The 27999-nt window shown below is 47.7% G+C and overlaps 1 protein-coding gene across 1 annotated transcript in view; it reads right to left on the minus strand.

Moving 5' to 3' along the window:
• The window catches only part of LOC135505681 (HBS1-like protein), an 82256-nt gene that overhangs the window by 27038 nt on the left and 27219 nt on the right, over window positions 1-27999 (minus strand). The window contains exons 5-8 of the mRNA XM_064924724.1: window positions 15084-15192; window positions 7295-7551; window positions 6652-6817; window positions 6388-6505 (exon numbers count right to left, since the gene is read on the minus strand). Of these exons, the coding sequence (XP_064780796.1) occupies window positions 6388-6505; window positions 6652-6817; window positions 7295-7551; window positions 15084-15192 (650 nt within the window). The remainder of the gene's footprint in view (window positions 1-6387; window positions 6506-6651; window positions 6818-7294; window positions 7552-15083; window positions 15193-27999) is intronic.

Below are 27999 nucleotides of genomic sequence, written 5' to 3' on the forward strand. Positions count from 1 at the left end.
TAAAGACCCTAATGAGGACATTCTGATCTGTATTAAAGACCCTAATGAGGACATTCTGATCTGTATTAAAGACCCTAATGAGGACATTCTGATCTGTATTAAAGACCCTAATGAGGACATTCTGATCTGTATTACAGGCCATAATGAGGACATTCTGATCTGTATTACAGGCCATAATGAGGACATTCTGATCTGTATTAAAGACCCTAATGAGGACATTCTGATCTGTATTAAAGACCCTAATGAGGACATTCTGATCTGTATTAAAGACCCTAATGAGGACATTCTGATCTGTATTAAAGACCCTAATGAGGACATTCTGATCTGTATTACAGGCCATAATGAGGACATTCTGATCTGTATTACAGGCCATAATGAGGACATTCTGTATAAGCTGTATCTTTCCATTTATACTGAACAAACATGCAACAATTTCAAAGATTTACCTAACATCAAATCAAACTTTGCCACATGTGCCAAATAGAACAAGTGTTTACTGTGAAATGCTGACTGACAAGCCCTTAACTCCATTTATTGAAATGCATTGTTGGTTAAGAAAATATTTACCAAATAAACTAAAGTAAAAAAATATATAAAAAGTAACACATTCAAATAACAATACCGAGGCTATAGACGGGGTCATTTGTATATGTAGGTACGGGTAAAGTGACTATGCATAAATAATAAACAGCGAGTAGCAGCAGTCAAATGTAAATAGTCCGGGTGGCCATTTTGATTCATTGTTCAGCAGTCTTATGGCTTGGGGGGTAGAAGCTGTTAAGGAGCCTTTTGGACCTAGACTTGGACCTCTGGTACCGCTTCTTGTGCCAATGACTGATCCTCCTTCCTCAATGCCATCGGAGGAATCCCGGAACATATTCCAGTCCTGAAGTGTAGCATCCACGGCATCTGACCAATTCCGTATTGAGACACTGGTACTTCCTGCTTTAGCTTTTGCTTGTAAGCAGGAATCCGGAGGATATAATTATGGTCAGATTTGCCAAATGGAGGACGAGGAAGAGCTTTGTACTCGTCTCTGTGTGTGGAGTGAAGGTGGTATAAAGTTTGTTTCCCTCTGGTTGCACATGTGACATGCTGGTAGAAATGAGGTAGAACGGGTTTGAGTTCCCTGCATTAACGTCCCCGGCCACTAGGAGCACCACTTCTGGATGAGCATTTTCTTCTTTGCTTATGGCCTTATACAGCTGGTTGAGTGGCCTTATACAGCTGGTTGAGTGGCCTTATACAGCTGGTTGAGTGACCTTATACAGCTGGTTGAGTGGCCTTATACAGCTGGTTGAGTGGCCTTATCCAGCTGGTTGAGTGGCCTTATCCAGCTGGTTGAGTGGCCTTATCCAGCTGGTTGAGTGGCCTTATCCAGCTGGTTGAGTGGCCTTATCCAGCTGGTTGAGTGGCCTTATCCAGCTGGTTGAGTGGCCTTATCCAGCTGGTTGAGTGGCCTTATACAGCTGGTTGAGTGGCCTTATCCAGCTGGTTGAGGGGCCTTAAACAGCTGGTTGAGTGTGTCTTATTGCCAGCGTAGGTTTGTGGTGGTCAATAGACGGCTATGAATAATATAGATGAGATCTCTTGGTAGATAGTGTAGTCTACAGCTTATCATGAGGTATTCTACCTCAGGCAAGCAATACCTGGAGACTTCTTTAATATTAGACATCGCGCACCAGCTGTTATTGACAAATAGTCTTAACAGGCATCTCTGTTCTGCCAGTGGTACCTCTCCATCGCTCGTTAGGGTTGATTTCAGAATGTCCAATTGTTTATGTTTTCTCACTTTTGCAAAGTCACTGTGCATTTGCAATATGGTTAACTGGGCATTCACCATCACCAATTTGTCATGCTATAAAAATCATGCAGGAATGCCAAATTGACTGGCCCGATGAACTCGGGATGGCTGGGCAGTGATTCTGGTACCTCTCCACCGCTCGTTAGGGTTGATTTCAGAATGTCGCTTTTGGTGATGGTACCTCACCGCTTAAACATATTGCAAATGGACAAGAGTCACCTGCAATTCACCGTCCATCAGTCAATTTGATATCATTCTGACACCAAACTGATACAAACTGACACCAAACCCACTTTTCCCAACTCGTTTAGTAGCCAACTATCACATACTTCAGAGCTGGCCCAAAATTCACAACGCCTTCGGTTCAAACCATAAAAAACATAAAACACGTAGTTACGTTCTAGCTGCGGGTCCATTTCTTGTGTTATGTGTAGGCCTAGCTGAGGCGACCCCGAATCCCAAGTTTCGGCTCGATAGGTCATTTGGTGTCCGAGCAAAACCCTAATTGGTGCTGAAAATCCACTTTTTTCCATGACTTGCTACGGGGTCCTTGAATGAGCTATCGGACAGAAACGTTGGGTTCTGTCTCTATGGGCCGAGACGGTCACAATGCACCTAGTCCTGTGACTGAGACATTTCTAAATGTCGACATTTTCGTGATGCAAAAATGAATTGAAGTCATTGCAAATGTACGAGGCTGTTTCTCGGTCCGAGAACCTTCTAGAGCGACGTAACTCACCACGCACTATCGACCTGAGGTCTAGAACAGGATTCTAAAGTTTCGGAACTCTAGGTCTGACGGTTCTTTAAAAGTTCCAACAAGGTTAACTAATGCAGGGAGTGTATGTCTCTACGCACCCCAATGGGTCCCTCCTTCCAAGCTGTGTGTGTGTGATTTAGTTTTCCTTTGAAATTTTATGGGAAAAATGACTGATTTACAGTTCATGGGGGTTGCCTAATCACATATATGAAGTTTTGGAAAGATCAGATTTTTTTTTAACCCTCGAAACAGCCCATGAGACACCAATTATGACACTTCCGGTTGGCACAGGAAGCTATAACTCAACACACATCCTCATTGGGGTATTATATTACAGAATCCTGAGTTTTAAGTCTTTACCATAAAAACTGACTGATTTACACAGGGTTGAATGTACTATGTCTATCAAACTGCAGGCAGGTTATGGGTATACACTTTTAGGCGATTTTAACCACTTCCGGTTGGTCCAGGAAGCTTAGAATCGACACAGGTAGACCTTATAGTGGCCTGATGGACTGGTACCGAAGACAGGTTCATACAGCATTCATAACCCATATAGGCTCCAGGTTGAATTTATGGGAGCAGGCAATGTATTCCTATGGGGAGAGATATCATTGTATTCTATGAGATCAAAAACCCTGTTTTACTGTGAAGGGTTAATGTCACACGGTCAAAGTTAGGCTTGCACGGATCGGAAGGCCCTTAGGAACATTCCTGTGGTTGAATTGTCTTTCTAAACCTAACGGTTCCGCCGCTGTCACCCAAAATCAAATGACGTTGTGGTGCAGGCTTCATTTTGGGCCTACTTTTCTAATGCTCGCTGCTCTCAGGCCGAGTGAGCTACGGTCAAGCGGGATATCTCGTTGAACTCGGCACGGCCTAGGGATTATGTTTATGCCATTGCCCGCTCTCTGTGTCTTTAGGCACCGCACTTTTTACTCCATCCTTGCTGTGTGTGTGTGAGAGCTTTTCTTTGACATCTGCTGGGAGAAATGACTGATTTACAGTTCAGGAGGGTTACCTAGTCACACATATGAAGTTTTAAAAGATCTGACCTTTTTAACCCTTGGAAACAGCCACTATGACACCATTTAAGGCACTTCCGGTTGGCACAGGAAGCTATAAGTACACACATGTCATGACTGAGGTAGCCTCTTACAGAATCCTGAGTTTTAAGTCTTTACGTTAAGAACTGAGTTATTTACGGAGGGTTTAGTGAGTGTGTGTTATTTCAGAAAATCATAGAAAATCACAGAAATCTCACAGAGCTCCGCAGCACACTTTAAAAATATTCGTATGAACACCCTGCAACTGGATCTGTAACTGTTGAAAAAAAAAACTATATTTGAACATCACAAATCTGTCATTGTACGATTTCTCCTAAATGACGATAGATAAATGGCTGATTTCTTTTTTATTGACACCGGAGGCTCCTTGACTTTGACGTGAAGTGAAAAAATAATTTCTCTATTTTCATTTTGGACCTTTAATCCCAGAAAAATGGCCATAACTCAAAAACCGTTGAGGCCTAGACGCCATCTTGTTCGGGACCAACTGCCCATTATTCCAAACCTATGCTCACCAAGTTTCGGCTTCGAAATATTTTCAGTTTTCGAGATAAGGCCCCGTCGTGATTCGTGATGTTTTGTCAAATTGCAATATGATTGCTTATGCCCTCTTGTGGGATTTTCCGGCATAGCGGAAAAATGACCAAAATTTGATTATTTTATAAAACGAAAACCGAATGTCCGACAAAGTTCATTTGATGACTTCCCGGTAGGTCTGGCCCTGCTGCTCGGCCCGACGCTGTCCCCAAATTTTACAAATGTTTTCGGACGTCTAGTAAGGGACCGTACATTTGCAAAATTGACTTTTTCACTAACCATACAGAAAATGTCAAAATGTTCCCTTAAGGTATGTTTTACTTTATGAAAGCACTATCTATGTTTTACTTTATGAAAGCACTATCTATGTTTTACTTTATGAAAGCACTATCTATGTTTTACTTTATGAAAGCACTATCTATGTTTTACTTTATGAAAGCACTATCTATGTTTTACTTTATGAAAGCACTATCTATGTTTTACTTTATGAAAGCACTATCTATGTTTTACTTTATGAAAGCACTATCTATGTTTTACTTTATGAAAGCACTATCTATGTTTTACTTTATGAAAGCACTATCTATGTTTTACTTTATGAAAGCACTATCTATGTTTTACTTTATGAAAGCACTATCTATGTTTTACTTTATGAAAGCACTATCTATGTTTTACTTTATGAAAGCACTATCTATGTTTTACTTTATGAAAGCACTATCTATGTTTTACTTTATGAAAGCACTATCTATGTTTTACTTTATGAAAGCACTATCTATGTTTTACTTTATGAAAGCACTATCTATGTTTTACTTTATGAAAGCACTATCTATGTTTTACTTTATGAAAGCACTATCTATGTTTTACTTTATGAAAGCACTATCTATGTTTTACTTTATGAAAGCACTATGTTTTACTTTATGAAAGCACTATGTTTTACTTTATGAAAGCACTATCTATGTTTTACTTTATGAAAGCACTATGTTTTACTTTATGAAAGCACTATGTTTTACTTTATGAAAGCACTATCTATGTTTTACTTTATGAAAGCACTATGTTTTACTTTATGAAAGCACTATGTTTTACTTTATGAAAGCACTATCTATGTTTTACTTTATGAAAGCACTATCTATGTTTTACTTTATGAAAGCACTATCTATGTTTTACTTTATGAAAGCACTATCTATGTTTTACTTTATGAAAGCACTATCTATGTTTTACTTTATGAAAGCACTATCTATGTTTTACTTTATGAAAGCACTATCTATGTTTTACTTTATGAAAGCACTATCTATGTTTTACTTTATGAAAGCACTATGTTTTACTTTATGAAAGCACTATCTATGTTTTACTTTATGAAAGCACTATCTATGTTTTACTTTATGAAAGCACTATCTATGTTTTACTTTATGAAAGCACTATCTATGTTTTACTTCATGAAATATGTTTTTGGGGATCTGAAATCGGGATCTGAACTTACTGTTGAGAGTTAGAATAGTACAATACACGATGTGCAATTTAGAAAATTGTGCATCAGAAGTTTCTCCCTTATTATGTCAGTCACTGACAGTCACTCAATTAGTACCAGTAGCACCAGTAGTACCAGTAGCACCAGTAGTACCAGTAGCACCAGTAGTACCAGTAGCACAAGTAGCACCAGTAGTACCAGTAGCACCAGTAGTACCAGTAGCACCAGTAGTACCAGTAGCACCAGTAGCACCAGTAGCACAAGTAGCACCAGTAGTACCAGTAGCACCAGTAGTACCAGTAGCACAAGTAGCACCAGTAGCACCAGTAGTACCAGTAGTACCAGTAGCACCAGTAGTACCAGTAGCACCAGTAGTACCAGTAGCACCAGTAGTACCAGTAGTACCAGTAGCACCAGTAGCACAAGTAGCACCAGTAGTACCAGTAGTACCAGTAGCACCAGTAGCACCAGTAGTACCAGTAGTACCAGTAGCACCAGTAGTACCAGTAGCACCAGTAGTACCAGTAGCACCAGTAGCACCAGTAGCACAAGTAGCACCAGTAGTACCAGTAGCACCAGTAGCACAAGTAGCACCAGTAGTACCAGTAGTACCAGTAGCACCAGTAGTACTGGTAGTGATCATGTTAGGGATGAGGTCTGGACGTACCTGGGCCGCGCCAGTGATCATGTTAGTGATGAGGTCTGGACGTACCTGGGCCGCGCCAGTGATCATGTTAGGGATGAGGTCTGGACGTACCTGGGCCGCGCCAGTGATCATGTTAGGGATGAAGTCTTTGTGTCCAGGAGCGTCCATCAGAGTCACCACCTTAGAGGCCGTCTCAAACTTAGTCATCCCCACGTCCATGGTTACACCCCTGGAAAATACACACACACACACACACACGCACGCACACACACACACACACACACACACACACACACACACACACACACACACACACGGATTCAGTGGGTGTTTTGCAGAGTAGGTGGGTATGTGTGTGGAAGCGTTTGTCTGTACCTGTTCCTCTCCTCCCCGGTCTCATCCAGGACCCATGCGTAGGCGAACGAGGCCTTGCCAGCCTTTTTGGACTCCTGTTCGTACTTGTGCATGGTGCGTTTATTGACGTTTCCCAACAGGTACAGCAGGTGACCCATCAGAGTGCTCTTCCCAGCATCCACATGACCTGGAGAGGAGGGGGGTGAAGAGAAAACAGGAATCGTACTGAACATGTTCCGATCTCCGTGACCACGCCGACAGCGTAGCCTCCGTGACCACGCCGACAGCGTAGCCTCCGTGACCACGCCGACAGCGTAGCCTCCGTGACCACGCCGACAGCGTAGCCTCCGTGACCACGCCGACAGCGTAGCCTCCGTGACCACGCCAACAGCGTAGCCTCCGTAACCACGCCGACAGCGTAGCCTCCGTGACCACGCCGACAGCGTAGCCTCTGTGACCACGCCGACAGCGTAGCCTCTGTGACCACGCCGACAGCGTAGCCTCTGTAACCACGCCGACAGCGTAGCCTCTGTGACCACGCCGACAGCGTAGCCTCTGTGACCACGCCGACAGTATAATCTCTGTAACAGTATAGTTTATGTGATTCAGTCCATGAGTGTGTGAGAGGAATGTGGCGTTCCAGGAGACACGCTCGTTTATGTACCTATAACCACCAGGTTGAGTAGAGACTTGCCCCCTTGTCTCTTCTCCAGCTCGGCCCTGACGTTCAGCTGTTGCTTGGCCTTCCCCGGGGTACGTCCTGGGGTGGGGACGGAAGTGGGCTCCTCTGCCCCCCCGAACCCTTTAGAAGGTGTCTCCGGACGCTTGGAGGGGGTTTCGGGGCTGGTTTTCATGGTCATGTCATCAGGGCTACCCCTACGATGGACGGAGGGGCTGGGGACAACCCCGTTCTCCTCTGTACTGGATGGACAGGACCACAAGAAGAGAAGAATCATTTATTTAACTTCTTCTTGTTAAGGAAATCTTCAGTATAACCCTGGTAAGACATGCTACAATCAAGTTAGTTTGTTTTGATAGGACAGTGAAGAGGGGACCGGGAAGAGGGGACAGGGGAGAGGGGACAGGAGACAGGGGACAGGGAAGAGGGGACAGGGAAGAGGGGACCGGGAAGAGGGGACAGGGGAGAGGGGACAGGAGACAGGGGACAGGGAAGAGGGGACAGGGAAGAGGGGACAGGGAAGAGGGGACCGGGAAGAGGGGAAAGGGGAGAGGGGACAGGGGAGAGGGGACAGGGAAGAGGGGACAGGGAAGAGGGGACAGGGAAGAGGGGACCGGGAAGAGGGGACCGGGAAGAGGGGACAGGGGATAGGGAAGAGGGAACATGGAAGAGGGGACCGGGAAGAGGGGACCGGGAAGGTAATTTTGTGCCAAGTAACACATATTATGGAATCATGTGGTAACCAAAAAAGTATTAAACAAAATCCAAATACCGTTGAAGTTGGAATTTTAATACACCTTAGCCAAATACATTTAAACTCAGTTTTTCCACAATTCTTGACATTTAATCAAGAGTACAAATTCCCTGTCTTTAGGTCAGTTAGGATCACCACTATAAGAATGGGAAATGTCAGAATAATAGTAGAGAGAATGATTTATTTCAGCTTTTATTTCTTTCATCACATTCCCAGTGGGTCAGAAGTTTACATACACTCAATTAGTATTTGGTAGCATTGCCTTTAAATTGTTTAACTTGGGTTAACGTTTCATGTAGCCTTCCACAATAAGTTGGGTGGATATTGGCCCATTCCTCCTGACAGAGCTGGTGTAACTGAGTCAGGTTTGTTGGCCTCCTTGTTCGCACACCCTTTTTCAGTTCTGCCCCAAATGTTCAATAGGATTGACGTCAGGGCTTTGTGATGGCCACTCCAATACCTTGACTTTGTTGTCCTGAAGCCATTTTGCCACAACTTTGGAAGTCTGCTTGGGGTCATTGTCCATTTGGAAGACCCATTTGCGACCAAGGTTTAACTTCCTGACTGATGTCTTGAAATGTTGCTTCAATATGTCCACATCATATATCCTACATCATATATCCTCATGATGCCATCTATTTTGTGAAGTGCACCAGTCCCTCCTGCAGCAAAGCACCCCCACAACATGATGCTGCCACCGCCGTGCTTCACGGTTGGGATGGTGTTCTTCGGGTTGCAAACCTCACCCTTTTTCCTCCAAACATAACGATGGTCATTATGGCCAAACAGTTTTATTTTTATTTCATCAGACCAGAGGGCATTTCTCCAAAAAGTACAATATTTGTCCCCATGTGCAGTTGCAAACCGTAGTCTAGCTTTTTCATGGGGGTTTTGGAGCAGTGGCTTCTTCCTTGCTGAGCGCTCTGTCAGGTTATGTCGATATAGGACTTGTTTTACTGTGGATATAGATACTTTTGTACCGGTTTCCTCCAGCATCTTCACAAGGTCCTTTGCTGTTGTTCTGGGATTCATTTGCACTTTTTGCACCAAAGTACCTTCATCTCTAGGAGACAGAACGCGTCTCCTTCCTGAGCGGTATGACGGCTGCGTGGTCCCATGGTGTTTATACCTGCGTTTTGTTTGTACAGATGAACGTGGTACCTTCAGGTGTTTTGAAATTGCTCTCAAGGATGAACCAGACTTGTGGAGGTCCACAAATTATCTTTTCTGAGGTCTTGGCTGATGTCAAGCAAAGAGGCACTGAGTTTGAAAGTAAGCCTTGAAGTAGAGGTCGACCGATTATGATTTTTCAGTGCAATATGTGCCATGTAAGAAAGCTAACATTTAAGTTCCTTGCTCAGAACATGAGAACATATGAAAGCTGGTGGGTGGTTCCTTTTAACATGAGTCTTCAATATTCCCAGGTAAGAAGTTTTAGGTTGTAGTTATTATAGGAAGTATAGGACTATTTCCCTCTATACCATTTGTATTTCATTAACCTTTGACTATTGGATGTTCTTATAGGCACTTTAGTATTGCCAGTGTAACAGTATAGCTTCCATCCCTCTCCTCGCTCCTCCCTGGACTCAAACCAGCAACACAACGACAACAGCCACCCTCGAAGCAGCATTACCCATGCAGAGCAAGGGGAACAACTACAAGAAGGCTCAAAGCGAGTGACGTTTGAAACGCTATTAGAGCGCGCTAACTAGCTAGACATTTCACTTCGGTTATACCAGCTTCATCTCGGGAGTTGATAGGCTTGAAGTCATAAACAGAGCAATGCTTGACGCACAACGAAGAGCTGCTGGCAAATCGCACGAAAGTGCTGTTTGAATGAATGCTTACGAGCCTGCTTCTGCCTACCATCGCTCAGTCAGATACTTAGATACTTGCATTCTCAGTCAGATTATATGCAATGCAGGACACGCTACATAATATCTAGTAATATCATCAACCATCATTAAAATAAGAATGTGTTCTTAACTGACTTGCCTAGTTAAATAAAGGTATAAAAAAATATTTTAAAAATTGGCGCCCAAAAATACCGAATTCCGATTGTTATAAAACTTGAAATTGGCCCTAATTAATCGGCAACCTCTAATCCACAGGTACACCTCCAATTGACTCAAATGATGTCAATTAGCCTATCAGAAGCTTCTAAAGCCATGACATTATTTTCTAGAATTTTCCAATCTGTTTAAAGGCACAGTCAGCTTAGTGTATGTAAACTTCTGACCCACTGGAATTGAGATACAGTGAATTATCAGTGAAATAATCTGTCTGTAAACAATTGTTGCAAAAATGACTTGTGTCCTGAACACAGTAGATGTCCTGACTGACTTGGCAACACTATAGTTTGTTAACAAGACATTTGTGGTGTGGTTGAAAAATTAGTTTTAATGACTTCAACCTAAGTGTATGTAAACTTCCGACTTCAACTGGATAATTTACATTTGAGATTCTTCACCATTTGCCTTGACGAAGAAAAGAAAAAAAGTGTTAAACATTCCCCCTTTGCCTTGATGACAGCTTTTCACACCTTTGGCATTCTCTCAACCAGCTTCACCTGGAATTGTTTTCCAACAGTCTTGAAAGAGTTCCCACATATGCTGAGCACTTGTTGGCTGCTTTTCCTTCACTCTCTTGTCCAACTTATCCCAAACCATCCCTATTGGGCTGAGGTCAGGTGATTGTGGAGGCCAGGTCATCTGGTGCAGTACTCAATCACTCTCCTTCTTGGTCAAATAGCCCTTACACAGCCTGGAGGTGTGTTTTGTCCCACTCACCTCAAACCAGATGGAATGTCCCTGTCCCCTAATGTCTCTGTCCCTGTCCCCTAATGTCTCTGTCCCCTAATGTCTCTGTCCCCTAATGTCTCTGTCCCCTAATGTCTCTGTCCCCTAATGTCTCTGTCCCTGACCCCTAATGTCCCTGTCCCCTAATGTCTACGTCCCCTAATGTCTCTGTCCCTGTCCCTTAATGTCTCCTTCCCCTAATGTCTCTGTCCCTTAATGGCTCTGTCCCTGTCCCCTAATGTCCCTGTCCCCTAATGTCTCTGTCCTTGTCCCCTAATGTCTCTGTCCCTGTCCCCTAATGTCTCTGTCCCCTAATGTCTCTGTCCCTGACCCCTAATGTCTCCGTCCCCTAATGTCTCCGTCCCCTAATGTCTCCGTCCCTGACCCCTAATGTCCCTGTCCCCTAATGTCTACGTCCCCTAATGTCTCTGTCCCTGTCCCTTAATGTCTCCTTCCCCTAATGTCTCTGTCCCTTAATGGCTCTGTCCCTGTCCCCTAATGTCCCTGTCCCCTAATGTCCCTGTCCCCTAATGTCCCTGTCCCCTAATGTCTCTGTCCTTGTCCCCTAATGTCTCTGTCCCTGTCCCCTAATGTCTCTGTCCCCTAATGTCTCTGTCCCTGACCCCTAATGTCTCCTTCCCCTAATGTCTCCGTCCCCTAATGTCTCCGTCCCCTAATGTCTCTGTCTCCGTCCCCTAATGTCTCCGTCCCCTAATGTCTCCGTCCCCTAATGTCTCCGTCCCCTAATGTCCCTGTCCCCTAATGTCCCTGTCCCCTAATGTCCCTGTCCCCTAATGTCTCTGTCCCCTAATGTCTCTGTCCCTGACCCCTAATGTCCCTGTCCCCTAATGTCTACGTCCCCTAATGTCTCTGTCCCTGTCCCTTAATGTCTCCTTCCCCTAATGTCTCTGTCCCTTAATGGCTCTGTCCCTGTCCCCTAATGTCCCTGTCCCCTAATGTCCCTGTCCCTGTCCCCTAATGTCTCTGTCCCTGACCCCTAATGTCCCCGTCCCCTAATGTCTCCGTCCCCTAATGTCTCCGTCCCCTAATGTCTCCGTCCCCTAATGTCCCTGCTCCTGTGGTGGTTTGTGTTTTGTCATTCCTCTCTGGAATGAACCCTTAACGGATGAGGCTACAGCAGTCTGCTACAGGACCTGGATCGATGAATCAGTGATGTCGCCGTTTCTGTCCCTAAGTGTTCCAGTTCAAATCCTATGTTATTAGTCACACGCACCGAATACAACAGGTGTTGACCTGACAGTGAAATGCTTACTTAGAAGCCCTTAACGATGCAGTTTTAAGAAAATATCAACAAAGAAACAAAACAATTGAAACAAGTAAGAGATAAGAAAATATTAAGTTCCCAACTGTCCCGGTTCCCTTCCCCAACTGTTCCTGTTCCCTTCCCCAACTGTTCCTGTTCCCTTCCCCAACTGTTCCTGTTCCCTTCCCCAACTGTTCCCGTTCCCTTACCCAACTGTTCCCTACCCCAACTGTTCCCGTTCCCTTCCCCAACTGTTCCCGTTCCCTTCACCAACTGTTCCTGTTCCCTTCACCAACTGTTCCCTTCTCCAACTGTTCCTGTTCCCTTCCCCAACTGTTCCCTTCCCCAACTGTTCCTGTTCCTTTCCCCAACTGTTCCTGTTCCCTTCCCCAACTGTTCCCTTCACCAACTGTTTCTGTTCCCTTCCCCAACTGTTCCTGTTCCCTTCCCCAACTGTTCCTGTTCCCTTCCCCAACTGTTCCTGTTCCCTTTCCCAACTGTTCCTGTTCCCTTTCCCAACTGTTCCTGTTCCCTTCCCCAACTGTTCCTGTTCCCTTCCCCAACTGTTCCTGTCCCCTTCCCCAACTGTTCCCTTCCCCAACTGTTCCTGTCCCCTTCCCCAACTGTTCCCTTCCCCAACTGTTCCCGTTCCCTTCACCGACTGTTCCCGTTCCCTTCACCGACTGTTCCCGTTCCCTTCACCGACTGTTCCCGTTCCCTTCACCGACTGTTCCCGTTACCTTCCCCGACTGTTCCCGTTCCCTTCCCCGACTGTTCCCGTTCCCTTCCCCAACTGTTCCCTTCACCAACTGTTCCTGTTCCCTTCCCCAACTGTTCCTGTTCCCTTCCCCAACTGTTCCTGTTCGCTTCCCCAACTGTTCCCGTTCCCTTTCCCGACTGTTCCCGTTCCCTTCCCCGACTGTTCCCGTTCCCTTCCCCGACTGTTCCCGTTCCCTTCCCCGACTGTTCCCGTTCCCTTCCCCGACTGTTCCCGTTCCCTTCCCCGACTGTTCCCGTTCCCTTCACCGACTGTTCCCGTTCCCTTCACCGACTGTTCCCGTTCCCTTCCCCGACTGTTCCCGTTCCCTTCCCCGACTGTTCCCGTTCCATTCACCGACTGTTCCCGTTCCATTCACCAACTGTTCCCGTTCCATTCACCAACTGTTCCCGTTCCCTTCACCAACTGTTCCCTTCCCCAACTGTTCCTGTTCCCTTCCCCAACTGTTCCCTTCCCCAACTGTTCCTGTTCCCTTCCCCAACTGTTCCTCTTCCCTTCCCCAACTTTTCCTGTTCGCTTCCCCAACTGTTCCTGTTCCCTTTCCCAACTGTTCCTGTTCCCTTCCCCAACTGTTCCTGTTCCCTTCCCCAACTGTTCCTGTTCCCTTCCCCAACTGTTCCTGTTCCCTTCCCCAACTGTTCCCTTCCCCAACTGTTCCTCTTCCCTTCCCCAACTGTTCCCGTTCCCTTCACCAACTGTTCCCTTCCCTTCCCCAACTGTTCCCTTCCCTTCCCCAACTGTTCCCTTCCCTTCCCCAACTGTTCCTGTTCCCTTCCCCAACTGTTCCTGTTCCCTTCCCCAACTGTTCCCGTTCCCTTCCCCAACTGTTCCTGTTCCCTTCCCCAACTGTTCCTGTTCCCTTCCCCAACTGTTCCCGTTCCCTTCCCCAACTGTTCCCTTCCCTTCCCCAACTGTTCCCTTCCCTTCCCCAACTGTTCCCGTTCCATTCACCAACTGTTCCCGTTCCATTCACCAACTGTTCCCGTTCCATTCACCAACTGTTCCCGTTCCATTCACCAACTGTTCCTGTTCCCTTCCCCAACTGTTCCTGTTCCCTTCCCCAACTGTTCCTTTCCCCAACTGTTCCTGTTCCCTTCCCCAACTGTTCCTGTTCCCTTCCCCAACTGTTCCTGTTCCCTTCCCCAACTGTTCCTGTTCCCTTCCCCAACTGTTCCCTTCCCCAACTGTTCCTGTTCCCTTCCCCAACTGTTCCTTTCCCCAACTGTTCCTGTTCCCTTCCCCAACTGTTCCTGTTCCCTTCCCCAACTGTTCCTGTTCCCTTCCCCAACTGTTCCTGTTCCCTTCCCCAACTGTTCCCTTCCCCAACTGTTCCTGTTCCCTTCCCCAACTGTTCCTGTTCCCTTCCCCAACTGTTCCTGTTCCCTTCCCCAACTGTTCCCGTTCCATTCCCCAACTGTTCCCGTTCCATTCCCCAACTGTTCCCGTTCCATTCCCCAACTGTTCCCGTTCCATTCCCCAACTGTTCCTGTTCCCTTCCCCAACTGTTCCTGTTCCCTTCCCCAACTGTTCCTGTTCCCTTCCCCAACTGTTCCTGTTCCCTTCCCCAACTGTTCCCTTCCCCAACTGTTCCTGTTCCCTTCCCCAACTGTTCCTGTTCCCTTCCCCAACTGTTCCTGTTCCCTTCCCCAACTGTTCCTGTTCCCTTCCCCAACTGTTCCTGTCCCCTTCCCCAACTGTTCCCTTCCCCAACTGTTCCTGTTCCCTTCACCAACTGTTCCTGTTCCCTTCCCCGACTGTTCCCTTCCCCAACTGTTCCTGTTCCCTTCCCCAACTGTTCCTGTCCCCTTCCCCAACTGTTCCCTTCCCCAACTGTTCCTGTTCCCTTCACCAACTGTTCCTGTTCCCTTCCCCAACTGTTCCTGTCCCCTTCCCCAACTGTTCCCTTCCCCAACTGTTCCTGTTCCCTTCACCAACTGTTCCTGTTCCCTTCCCCAACTGTTCTTGTTCCCTTCCCCAACTGTTCCTGTTCCCTTCCCCAACTGTTCCTGTTCCCTTCCCCAACTGTTCACATCCCCAACTACTATAGTCGTTATCTCTCCAGTCTGCCCCAGAGAAAAGCTGATGAACATAGTGTGTGTGTGTGTGTGTGTGTGTGTGTGTGTGTGTGTGTGTGTGTGTGTGTGTGTGTGTGTGTGTGTGTGTGTGTGTGTGTGCTGTACCTCGGCACGTCAAAGCCCATGGTCTGTTTCTTCCCTGAGACGGTCATGCGGGCCACTTTAGGCAGAACTTCTGAGTCCAGTTGACACTGCCCCGCCTCACGGTCCTTAGCTGGGGGAGAGAGAGAGACTCAGTAATACACATAAACACTCTTCATGCAACTCCATACAAACACACACAACAATATTCTCTCAAGCCCCGGAATACAACAAAACACAGTAATACACAGTTTCATTATGCATTACTTCCCAAATTAATTTGAGTGAACTAGTAAAGCACTACATGTGCAGAACCATCAGCAAATAGACAAGGTGTGTGTCAGAAGGACTTGAATACCACACAGATACAGCGAGCTTCATCAACAGATACAACTAGCATCATCAACTGATACAACTAGCATCATCAACTGATACAGCGAGCTTCATCAACAGATACAGCGAGCTTCATCAACAGATACAGCGAGCTTCATCAACAGATACAGTGAGCGTCATCAACAGATACAACTAGCATCATCAACTGATACAACTAGCTTGTTCAACAGATACAGCTAGCTTCATCAACAGATACAACTAGCATCATGAACAGATACAGCTAGCATCATGAACAGATACAGCTGGCATCATCAACAGATACAGTGAGCTTCAACTACAGATACAACTAGCATCATGAACAGATACAGCTAGCATCATGAACAGATACAGCTGGCTTCATCAACAGATACAGCGAGCTTCATCAACAGATACAGCGAGCTTCATCAACAGATACAGCGAGCTTCATCAACAGATACAGAGAGCTTCATCAACAGATACAGAGAGCTTCATCAACAGATACAGAGAGCTTCATCAACAGATACAGCTAGCTTCATCAACAGATACAGCTAGCTTCATCAACAGATACAACTAGCATCATCAACAGATACAGCTAGCTTCATCAACAGATACAACTAGCATCATCAACAGATACAGCTAGCTTCATCAACTGATACAGCTAGCATCATGAACAGATACAGCTAGCTTCATCAACAGATACAACTAGCATCATCAACAGATACAGCTAGCATCATGAACAGATACAGCTAGCATCATGAACAGATACAACTAGCATCATCAACAGATACAGCTAGCTTCATCAACAGATACAGCTAGCATCATGAACAGATACAGCTAGCTCATTCAACTGATACAACTAGCATCATGAACAGATACAGCTAGCTTCATGAACAGATACAGCTAGCTTCATCAACAGATACAGCTAGCTTCATCAACAGATACAGCTAGCTTCGTCAACAGATACAGCTAGCTTCGTCAACAGATACAGCTAGCTTCGTCAACAGATACAGCTAGCTTCGTCAACAGATACATCTAGCTTCGTCAACAGATACAACTAGCATCATGAACAGATACAGGTAGCTTCAACAACAGATACAGCGAGCTTCATCAACAGATACAGCTAGTTTCATCAACTGATACAGCGAGCTTCATCAACTGATACAGCGAGCTTCATCAACTGATACAGCGAGCTTCATCAACTGATACAGCGAGCTTCATCAACTGATACAGCGAGCTTCATCAACTGATACAGCGAGCTTCATCAACTGATACAGCGAGCTTCATCAACAGATACAGCTAGCTTCATCAACTGATACAGCTAGCTTCATCAACTGATACAGCTAGCTTCATCAACTGATACAGCAAGCTTCATCAACTGATACAGCGAGCTTCATCAACTGATACAGCGAGCTTCATCAACTGATACAGCGAGCTTCATCAACAGATACAGCGAGCTTCATCAACAGATACAGGTAGCTTCATCAACAGATACAGCTATAATCATGAACAGATACAGCGAGCTTCATCAACAGATACAACTAGCATCATCAACAGATACAGCTAGCTTCATCAACAGATACAACTAGCATCATCAACAGATACAGCTAGCTTCATCAACTGATACAGCTAGCATCATGAACAGATACAGCTAGCTTCATCAACAGATACATCAGCATCAGCAGGTGAGTCTGCTACAGGACCTGGGTATAGCTAGATGAGTCTGCTACAGGACCTGGGTCTAGCTAGATGAGTCAGCTACAGGGCCTGGGTCTAGCTAGACGAGTCTGCTACAGGGCCTGGGTCTAGCTAGATGAGTCAGGGATGTGCTGGTATGACTGGTGTTTGATGGGGAACAGGTAGCCGGGTGGGTAAAGGGTTAATTTCAAAACTGGCAGTTACTATGGAAATAGAGCAGTGATACATTTCCCAGAATGATTCTTGGGGTGCCAACTAAACAAACGCAATACCCTGTCATGAACACAAATGTACACACACACACAAAACACGGTCTCACACACACACACACACAACAATGTCTCTCTCTCTCTCACACACACACACACACACACACACACACACACACACACACACACACACACACACACACACACACACACACACACACACACCACACAGTCTCTCTCACACACACAGGGAGAGATGTTTCAGAGAGAGGAGAGATGGTATGATCCAGACTGCTGTCACACCTCAACACTGCTAGCTAGCCAGCTAGCCCCCGAATAGCAGCACTGTAGAAACTATTACACTCGACGGAATGACTTGATTAGTGTAGTGTCAACAACGCAGCCACTGCCAGCTAGCCTACAAAGTCAACAACGCAGCCACTGCCAGCTAGCCTACTCCAGCAGTACTGTATCATTTCAATCATTTTAGTCAATAAGATTCTTGCTACGTAAGCTTAACTTTCTGAACATTTGAGACGTGTAGTCCACTTGTCATTCCAATCTCCTTTGCATTAGCGTAGCCTCTTCTGTAGCCTGTCAACTATGTGTCTATCTATCCCTGTTCTCTCCTCTCTGCACAGACCATACAAACGCTCCACACCGCGTGGCCGCGGCCACCCTAATCTGGTGGTCCCAGCGCGCACGACCCACGTGGAGTTCCAGGTCTCCGGTAGCCTCTGGAACTGCCGATCTGCGGCCAACAAGGCAGAGTTCATCTCAGCCTATGCCTCCCTCCAGTCCCTCGACTTCTTGGCACTGACGGAAACATGGATCACCACAGATAACACTGCTACTCCTACTGCTCTCTCTTCGTCCGCCCACGTGTTCTCGCACACCCCGAGAGCTTCTGGTCAGCGGGGTGGTGGCACCGGGATCCTCATCTCTCCCAAGTGGTCATTCTCTCTTTCTCCCCTTACCCATCTGTCTATCGCCTCCTTTGAATTCCATGCTGTCACAGTTACCAGCCCTTTCAAGCTTAACATCCTTATCATTTATCGCCCTCCAGGTTCCCTCGGAGAGTTCATCAATGAGCTTGATGCCTTGATAAGCTCCTTTCCTGAGGACGGCTCACCTCTCACAGTCCTGGGCGACTTTAACCTCCCCACGTCTACCTTTGACTCATTCCTCTCTGCCTCCTTCTTTCCACTCCTCTCCTCTTTTGACCTCACCCTCTCACCTTCCCCCTACTCACAAGGCAGGCAATACGCCGACCTCATCTTTACTAGATGCTGTTCTTCCACTAACCTCATTGCAACTCCCCTCCAAGTCTCCGACCACTACCTTGTATCCTTTTCCCTCTCGCTCTCATCCAACACTTCCCACACTTCCCCTACTCGGATGGTATCGCGCCGTCCCAACCTTCGCTCTCTCTCCCCCGCTACTCTCTCCTCTTCCATCCTATCATCTCTTCCCTCTGCTCATACCTTCTCCATCTCCTGATTCTGCCTCCTCAACCCTCCTCTCTTCCCTTTCTGCATCCTTTGACTCTCTATGTCCCCTATCCTCCAGGCCGGCTCGGTCCTCCCCTCCCGCTCCGTGGCTCGACGACTCACTGCGAGCTCACAGAACAGTGCTCCGGGCAGCCGAGCGGAAATGGAGGAAAACTCGCCTCCCTGCGGACCTGGCATCCTTTCACTCCCTCCTCTCTACATTTTCCTCCTCTGTCTCTGCTGCTAAAGCCACTTTCTACCACTCTAAATTCCAAGCATCTGCCTCTAACCCTAGGAAGCTCTTTGCCACCTTCTCCTCCCTCCTGAATCCTCCTCCCCCCCCCCCCTCCTCCCTCTCTGCAGATGACTTCGTCAACCATTTTGAAAAGAAGGTCGACGACATCCGATCCTCGTTTGCTAAGTCAAACGACACCGCTGGTTCTGCTCACACTGCCCTACCCTGTGCTCTGACCTCTTTCTCCCTCTCTCTCCAGATGAAATCTCGCTTTTTTGTGACGGCCGGCCGCCCAACAACCTGCCCGCTTGACCCTATCCCCTCCTCTCTTCTCCAGACCATTTCCGGAGACCTTCTCCCTTACCTCACCTCGCTCATCAACTCATCCCTGACCGCTGGCTACGTCCCTTCCGTCTTCAAGAGAGCGAGAGTTGCACCCCTTCTGAAAAAACCTACACTCGACCCCTCCGATGTCAACAACTACAGACCAGTATCCCTTCTTTCTTTTCTCTCCAAAACTCTTGAACGTGCCGTCCTTGGCCAGCTCTCCCACTATCTCTCTCAGAATGACCTTCTTGATCCAAATCAGTCAGGTTTCAAGACTAGTCATTCAACTGAGACTGCTCTTCTCTGTATCACGGAGGCGCTCCGCACTGCTAAAGCTAACTCTCTCTCCTCTGCTCTCATCCTTCTAGACCTATCGGCTGCCTTCGATACTGTGAAACATCAGATCCTCCTCTCCACCCTCTCCGAGTTGGGCATCTCCGGCGCGGCCCACGCTTGGATTGCGTCCTACCTGACAGATCGCTCCTACCAGGTGGCGTGGCGAGAATCTGTCTCCTCGCCACGCGCTCTCACCACGGGTGTCCCCCAGGGCTCTGTTCTAGGCCCTCTCCTATTCTCGCTATACACCAAGTCACTTGGCTCTGTCATAACCTCACATGGTCTCTCCTATCATTGCTATGCAGACGACACACAATTAATCTTCTCCTTTCCCCCTTCTGATGACCAGGTGGCGAATCGCATCTCTGCATGTCTGGCAGACATATCAGTGTGGATGACGGATCACCACCTCAAGCTGAACCTCGGCAAGACGGAGCTGCTCTTCCTCCCGGGGAAGGACTGCCCGTTCCATGATCTCGCCATCACGGTTGACAACTCCATTGTGTCCTCCTCCCAGAGCGCTAAGAACCTTGGCGTGACCCTGGACAACACCCTGTCGTTCTCAACTAACATCAAGGCGGTGGCCCGTTCCTGTAGGTTTATGCTCTACAACATCCGCAGAGTACGACGCTGCCTCACACAGGAAGCGGCGCAGGTCCTAATCCAGGCACTTGTCATCTCCCGTCTGGATTACTGCAACTCGCTGTTGGCTGGGCTCCCTGCCTGTGCCATTAAACCCCTACAACTCATCCAGAACGCCGCAGCCCGTCTGGTGTTCAACCTTCCCAAGTTCTCTCACGTCACCCCGCTCCTCCGCTCTCTCCACTGGCTTCCAGTTGAAGCTCGCATCCGCTACAAGACCATGGTGCTTGCCTACGGAGCTGTGAGGGGAACGGCACCGCAGTACCTCCAGGCTCTGATCAGGCCCTACACCCAAACAAGGGCACTGCGTTCATCCACCTCTGGCCTGCTCGCCTCCCTACCACTGAGGAAGTACAGTTCCCGCTCAGCCCAGTCAAAACTGTTCGATGCTCTGGCCCCCAATGGTGGAACAAACTCCCTCACGACGCCAGGACAGCGGAGTCAATCACCACCTTCCGGAGACACCTGAAACCCCACCTCTTCAAGGAATACCTAGGATAGGATAAAGTAAATCCTTCTCACCCCCCTTAAATGATTTAGATGCACTATTGTAAAGTGGCTGTTCCACTGATGTCAGAAGGTGAATTCACCAATTTGTAAGTCGCTCTGGATAAGAGCGTCTGCTAAATGACTTAAATGTAAATGTAAAATGTCCACAGACTGCCGTCACACCTCGCCCACAGACCGCCGTCACACCTCGTCCACAGACCGCCGTCACACCTAGTCCACAGACCGCCGTCACACCTAGTCCACAGACCCCCGTCACACCTCGTCCACAGACCCCCGTCACACCTCGTCCACAGACCCCCGTCACACCTCGTCCACAGACTGCCGTCAGGGTCAGGGCCAATTGAAGTTTGATCTGACAATGTGGTCAGAGACTCCGTAAGGAGGGTATGACCCAGTGGTGTCTCCTCAGAGGGCAAACGGAGCTCTGCACCACATCGCCTCACAAATGTCCTGACAATGAGGAGGGCTCTGTACGGCCACGCATTGAAATGATTGGTTGACGGTAGGTGAGGGCGAGAGGTCCTGTAGAAACACAAACTCACTTCCTTGACAACGGCTCTGCTCCACTCTGAGAAGTGCAAGAAGAATAAATGTCCTTACTACTATATAGAGCAGGATGACCATGCAGAGCACTGAAGGAAACCAATGTGTAATTTTGGCATTTGGCTGAGCTGTCTCTTTCAGGATCACTTTCCATACGAGAGGGAAATGTATCTTTGGTTCTTTACCCAACACAGCTGACCTTGTGGGGACACACAGATTATTTTATAACCAAGGTTTCTCTGAATGAGTCTTTCTGGAGGACAGGAAAAACCCTGCTGATTCACAAAAACCACCTAGTGTGAGCGTGAGTGTGTGTGTGTGTGTGTGTGTGTGTGTGTGTGTAAAAAAATACACAAAAAAATACATTTTTTGACCGACTGGAAATAGCCCACCCATTTTCACCTACCTCATCCCCATATTGTTTTGATATACTTTTCTGCTCTTTTGCACACCAGTACCACTACTTGCACACCATCATCTGTTCATCTATCACTCCAGTGTTAATCTCCTAAATTGTAATTACTTTGCTACCATGGCCTATTTATTGCCTTACCTCCTCACGCCATTTCCACACACTGTATATAGACACTATTATTTTATATTGTATTATTGACTGTATGTTTGTTTATTCCATGTGTAACTCTGTGTTGTTGTTTGTGTCGTAACGCTTTGCTTTATCTTGGGAGAGAGCAGGGAGGGAGAGAGCAGGGAGGGAGAGAGCAGGGAGGGAGGGAGGGAGCAGGGAGGGAGGGAGCAGGGAGGGAGAGAGCAGGGAGGGAGGGAGGGAGCAGGGAGGGAGAGAGCAGTGAGGGAGGGAGGGAGCAGGGAGGGAGAGAGCAGTGAGGGGAGGGAGGGAGCAGGGAGGGAGAGAGCAGTGAGGGAGGGAGAGAGCAGGGAGGGAGGGAGGGAGCAGGGAGGGAGAGAGCAGTGAGGGAGGGAGGGAGCAGGGAGGGAGGGAGGGAGCAGGGAGGGAGAGAGCAGTGAGGGAGGGAGGGAGCAGGGAGGAGAGAGCAGTGAGGGAGAGAGCAGTGAGGGAGGGAGGGAGCAGGGAGGGAGAGAGCAGTGAGGGAGGGAGGGAGCAGGGAGGGAGGGAGGGAGCAGGGAGGGAGAGAGCAGGGAGGGAGAGAGCAGTGAGGGAGAGAGCAGTGAGGGAGGGAGCAGGGAGGGAGAGAGCAGTGAGGGAGGGAGGGAGCAGGGAGGGAGAGAGCAGTGAGGGAGGGAGGGAGCAGGGAGGGAGGGAGGGAGCAGGGAGGGAGGGAGCAGGGAGGGAGAGAGCAGTGAGGGAGGGAGCAGGGAGGGAGGGAGCAGTGAGGGAGGGAGGGAGCAGGGAGGGAGGGAGGGAGGGAGCAGGGAGGGAGGGAGGGAGCAGTGAGGGAGGGAGGGAGCAGTGAGGGAGGGAGGGAGCAGGGAGGGAGGGAGCAGGGAGGGAGAGAGCAGTGAGGGAGGGAGCAGTGAGGGAGGGAGGGAGCAGTGAGGGAGGGAGGGAGCAGGGAGGGAGCAGGATATGCAAACCCTCTCCTTCTAGGATTACAGAAAGCCCCATCTGATCAGGATGGTAGTCGTAGGCTTCATCTACCCTCCTACCACACCTGTTCTGTCCACCGTTTGACAACACACACACACACACACACAGACACACACACACACACACACACAGACACAGACACACACACACACACACACACACACACGCGGCCTGGAGGAAGGTTTTGGACAAACGGATGCCAGATGCCCGTTTTCATTCAGAACCCTTTAACAGGTTCCAACCCTGAGGGTTCTAGTTAATGACTCCATCAGTCAGTCAGCTGTGTTTGCCTTCCTAACACACTGAGCAAATAACAGGAAGTCAAGCATGTACCGTTCTGGGCATTGAAAATGTAACCTAATACTAGAGCATATTTACTTCAAAGTGGATGTAACCGAGGGAATGACTGAAATACGAAGAATGGAGAGATAGAGAGATAGACAGGGAGGAGAGACAGAGGAGAAACAGAGAGGAGAGAGAGGAGAGACAGAGAGAGAGGAGAGACAGAGGAGAAACAGAGAGGAGAGAGGAGAGACAGAGAGAGAGGAGAGAGAGAGGAGAGACAGAAACAGAGAGGAGAGACAGAGAGAGAGGAGAAACAGAGAGGAGAGAGAGGAGAGACAGAGAGAGGAGAGACAGAGGAGAGACAGAAACAGAGAGGAGAGACAGAGAGATAGAGAGATAGACAGGGAGGAGAGACAGAGGAGAAACAGAGAGGAGAGACAGAGAGAGAGGAGAGAGAGAGGAGAGACAGAAACAGAGAGGAGAGACAGAGAGAGAAGAGAGACAGAGAGGAGAGAGACCAGAGAGGAGAGAGACCAGAGAGGAGAGACAGAAACAGAGAGGAGAGACAGAGAGAGAGGAGAGACAGAAACAGAGAGGAGAGACAGAGAGAGAAGAGAGACAGAGAGGAGAGAGACCAGAGAGGAGAGAGACCAGAGAGGAGAGACAGAGACAGAGAGAGAGGAGAGACAGAAACAGAGAGGAGAGAGAGAGAGAGAGGAGACGGAAACAGAGAGGAGAGACAGAGAGGAGAGGAGAGACAGAAACAGAGAGGAGAGAGACCAGAGAGGAGAGACAGAAACAGAGAGGAGAGAAAGAGAGAGAGGAGAGACAGAAACAGAGAGGAGAGACAGAGAGAGAGGAGAGACAGAAACAGAGAGGAGAGACAGAAACAGAGAGGAGAGACAGAGAGAGAGGAGAGACAGAAACAGAGAGGAGAGACAGAGAGAGAGGAGAGACAGAGAGGAGAGAGACCAGAGAGGAGAGAGACCAGAGAGGAGAGAGACCAGAGAGGAGAGAGACCAGAGAGGAGAGACAGAAACAGAGAGGAGAGACAGAGAGAGAGGAGAGACAGAAACAGAGAGGAGAGACAGAGAGAGAGGAGAGACAGAACATGTTTATCTATAATAATCCTGCCTGTAATCTCCCTCCCTGCCACTAGGGTGCAGTAGAGGCTGTGGCAGAGTAAGGTATAGTAGTTAACTGCTGCAACACTAACAAACCCATCATGTCATCATCAACAGCCCTCATAGTAATTTAGTACATGCTTATCTATTTGAATACAACATTTCCATGTGTTGAATGCAGGAAGAAGTGGGTTGGGGAGTTCAGGAGGCTACTATCTGTTCAATCACAAGAGAGAATACCTCGTTGAATGTACAAACATGTGGCCATGGGACCTGCACCCTGGGCCCTGCACCCTGGGCCCTGCATCCCGGGACCTGCACCCTGGGCCCTGCACCCTGGGCCCTGCTCCCTGCTCCCTGGGACCTGCACGCTGGGCCCTGCACCCTGGGACCTGCACCCTGGGACCTGCACCCTGGGACCTGCACCCTGGGACCTGCACCCTGGGACCTGCACGTAAAAGTCAAGGGGTCTGAATACTTTCTGAATGCACTGTAGATGAGAAGGGATTTACAAGCTGTACTGTACAGTGAATATTTCACTTTGCTACTAGTGAGGGGTATCTGTCTGACTGGCACATATAACCTCTCCTGGGATGAGTCACACACAGAGGAAATGCTACAGACATCACAATACGCTTTCAGTACTTATTATAGGACCTGAATGTACAACACATCCCTATGAAGTGTCAACCAGCCAGAGAGCATGGAAAACCCCGTAGTCAACTGGTCTAAAGTAGTGCACTATATAGGGAATAGGGCTCTGGTCTATCGTAGTGCACTATATAGGGAATAGGGCATCCCTATGAAGTGTGTCAACCAGCCAGAGAGCAGGCAGAGCCCCGTAGTCAACTGGTCTAAAGTAGTGCACTATATAGGGAATAGGGCTCTGGTCTATCGTAGTGCACTATATAGGGAATAGGGCATCCCTATGAAGTGTGTCAACCAGCCAGAGAGCAGGCAGAGCCCCGTAGTCAACTGGTCTAAAGTAGTGCACTACATAGGGAATAGGGCTCTGGTCTAACGTAGTGCACTATATAGGGAATAGGGCTCTGGTCTAACGTAGTGCACTATATAGGGAATAGGGCTCTGGTCTAAAGTAGTGCACTATATAGGGAATAGGGCTCTGGTCTAACGTAGTGCACTATATAGGGAATAGGGCTCTGGTCTAACATAGTGCACTATATAGGGAATAGGGCATCCCTATGAAGTGTGTCAACCAGCCAGAGAGCAGGCAGAGCCCCGTAGTCAACTGGTCTAAAGTAGTGCACTACATAGGGAATAGGGCTCTGGTCTAACGTAGTGCACTATATAGGGAATAGGGGTCTGGTCTATAGTAGTACCACTATATAGGGAATAGGGCTCTGGTCTATAGTAGTACCACTATATAGGGAATAGGGCTCTGGTCTATAGTAGTGCACTATATAGGGAATAGGGCTCTGGTCTAAAGTAGTGCACTACATAGGGAATAGGGCTCTGGTCTAAAGTAGTGCACTACATAGGGAATAGGGCTCTGGTCTATAGTAGTACCACTATATAGGGAATAGGGCTCTGGTCTAAAGTAGTGCACTACATAGGGAATAGGGCTCTGGTCTAAAGTAGTGCACTATATAGGGAATAGGGCTCTAGTCTAAAGTAGTGCACTATATAGGGAATAGGCCTCTGGTCTAATGTAGTGCACTATATAGGGAATAGGGCTCTGGTCTAAAGTAGTGCACTATATAGGGAATAGGGCTCTGGTCTAACGTAGTGCACTATATAGGGAATAGGGCTCTGGTCTAACATAGTGCACTATATAGGGAATAGGGCATCCCTATGAAGTGTGTCAACCAGCCAGAGAGCAGGCAGAGCCCCGTAGTCAACTGGTCTAAAGTAGTGCACTATATAGGGAATAGTGCTCTGGTCTATCGTAGTGCACTATATAGGGAATAGGGCATCCCTATGAAGTGTGTCAACCAGCCAGAGAGCAGGCAGAGCCCCGTAGTCAACTGGTCTAAAGTAGTGCACTACATAGGGAATAGGGCTCTGGTCTAACGTAGTGCACTATATAGGGAATAGGGGTCTGGTCTATAGTAGTACCACTATATAGGGAATAGGGCTCTGGTCTATAGTAGTACCACTATATAGGGAATAGGGCTCTGGTCTATAGTAGTGCACTATATAGGGAATAGGGCTCTGGTCTAAAGTAGTGCACTACATAGGGAATAGGGCTCTGGTCTAAAGTAGTGCACTACATAGGGAATAGGGCTCTGGTCTATAGTAGTACCACTATATAGGGAATAGGGCTCTGGTCTAAAGTAGTGCACTACATAGGGAATAGGGCTCTGGTCTAAAGTAGTGCACTATATAGGGAATAGGGCTCTAGTCTAAAGTAGTGCACTATATAGGGAATAGGCCTCTGGTCTAAAGTAGTGCACTATATAGGGAATAGGGCTCTGGTCTAAAGTAGTGCACTATATAGGGAATAGGGCTCTGGTCTAAAGTAGTGCACTATATAGGGAATAGGGCTCTGGTCTAAAGTAGTGCACTATATAGGGAATAGGGCTCTGGTCTAAAGTAGTGCACTATATAGGGAATAGGGCTCTGGTCTAAAGTAGTGCACTATATAGGGAATAGGGCTCTGGTCTAAAGTAGTGCACTATATAGGGAATAGGCCTCTGGTCTAAAGTAGTGTACTATATAGGGAATAGGGCTCTGGTCTATAGTAGTAGGGCATATATAGGGAATAGGGCTCTGGTCTAAAGTAGTGTACTATATAGGGAATAGGGCTCTGGTCTATAGTAATAGGGCATATATAGTGCACTACGTTAGACCAGAGCCCTATGGCACCCTATTTGAGATTCAGACTGATGCGTCTTCCAACCTCCTGACCTCCTGACCTCTAGCTGGAGTGATGCTACTCTTCCTACCCATCTGCAGGAATGCAACACCAGCATCTTTCTGCAGAACAGAGACCAATGACGATGCCTTGATCTTCATCAACGCACAATCACTGTTTCCTACGTAGGTGGTGGAGAAAAGAGAGAGAGCAAAGTGATCAGGAATTGTGTGTGTGTGTGTGTGTGTGTGTGTGTGTGTGTGTGTGTGTGTGTGTGTGTGTGTGTGTGTGTGTGTGTGTGCTGTGACATTTGCATTCCTGCAGCAACCCACGCTAGCACTGTCTGAAGAGCATAGACTACAGATAGACATCTGGACATAGACTACAGATAGACAGCTGGACATAGACATCTGGACATAGACAGCTGGACATAGACATCTGGACATAGACAGCTGGACATAGACATCTGGACATAGACTACAGATAGACAGCTGGACATAGACATCTGGACATAGACATCTGGACATAGACATCTGGACATACAGCTGGACATAGACATCTGGACATAGACAGCTGGACATAGACATCTGGACATAGACATCTGGACATAGACTACAGATAGACAGCTGGACATAGACATCTGGACATAGACATCTGGACATAGACATCTGGACATAGACTACAGATAGACAGAGACTACAGATAGACAGCTGGACATAGACATCTGGACATAGACAGCTGGACATAGACATCTGGACATAGACAGCTGGACATAGACATCTGGACATAGACATCTGGACATAGACTACAGATAGACAGCTGGACATAGACATCTGGACATAGACATCTGGAC

This window comes from Oncorhynchus masou, chromosome 19 (assembly GCF_036934945.1).
Source record: "Oncorhynchus masou masou isolate Uvic2021 chromosome 19, UVic_Omas_1.1, whole genome shotgun sequence".
Taxonomy (NCBI): Eukaryota; Metazoa; Chordata; class Actinopteri; order Salmoniformes; family Salmonidae; genus Oncorhynchus; species Oncorhynchus masou.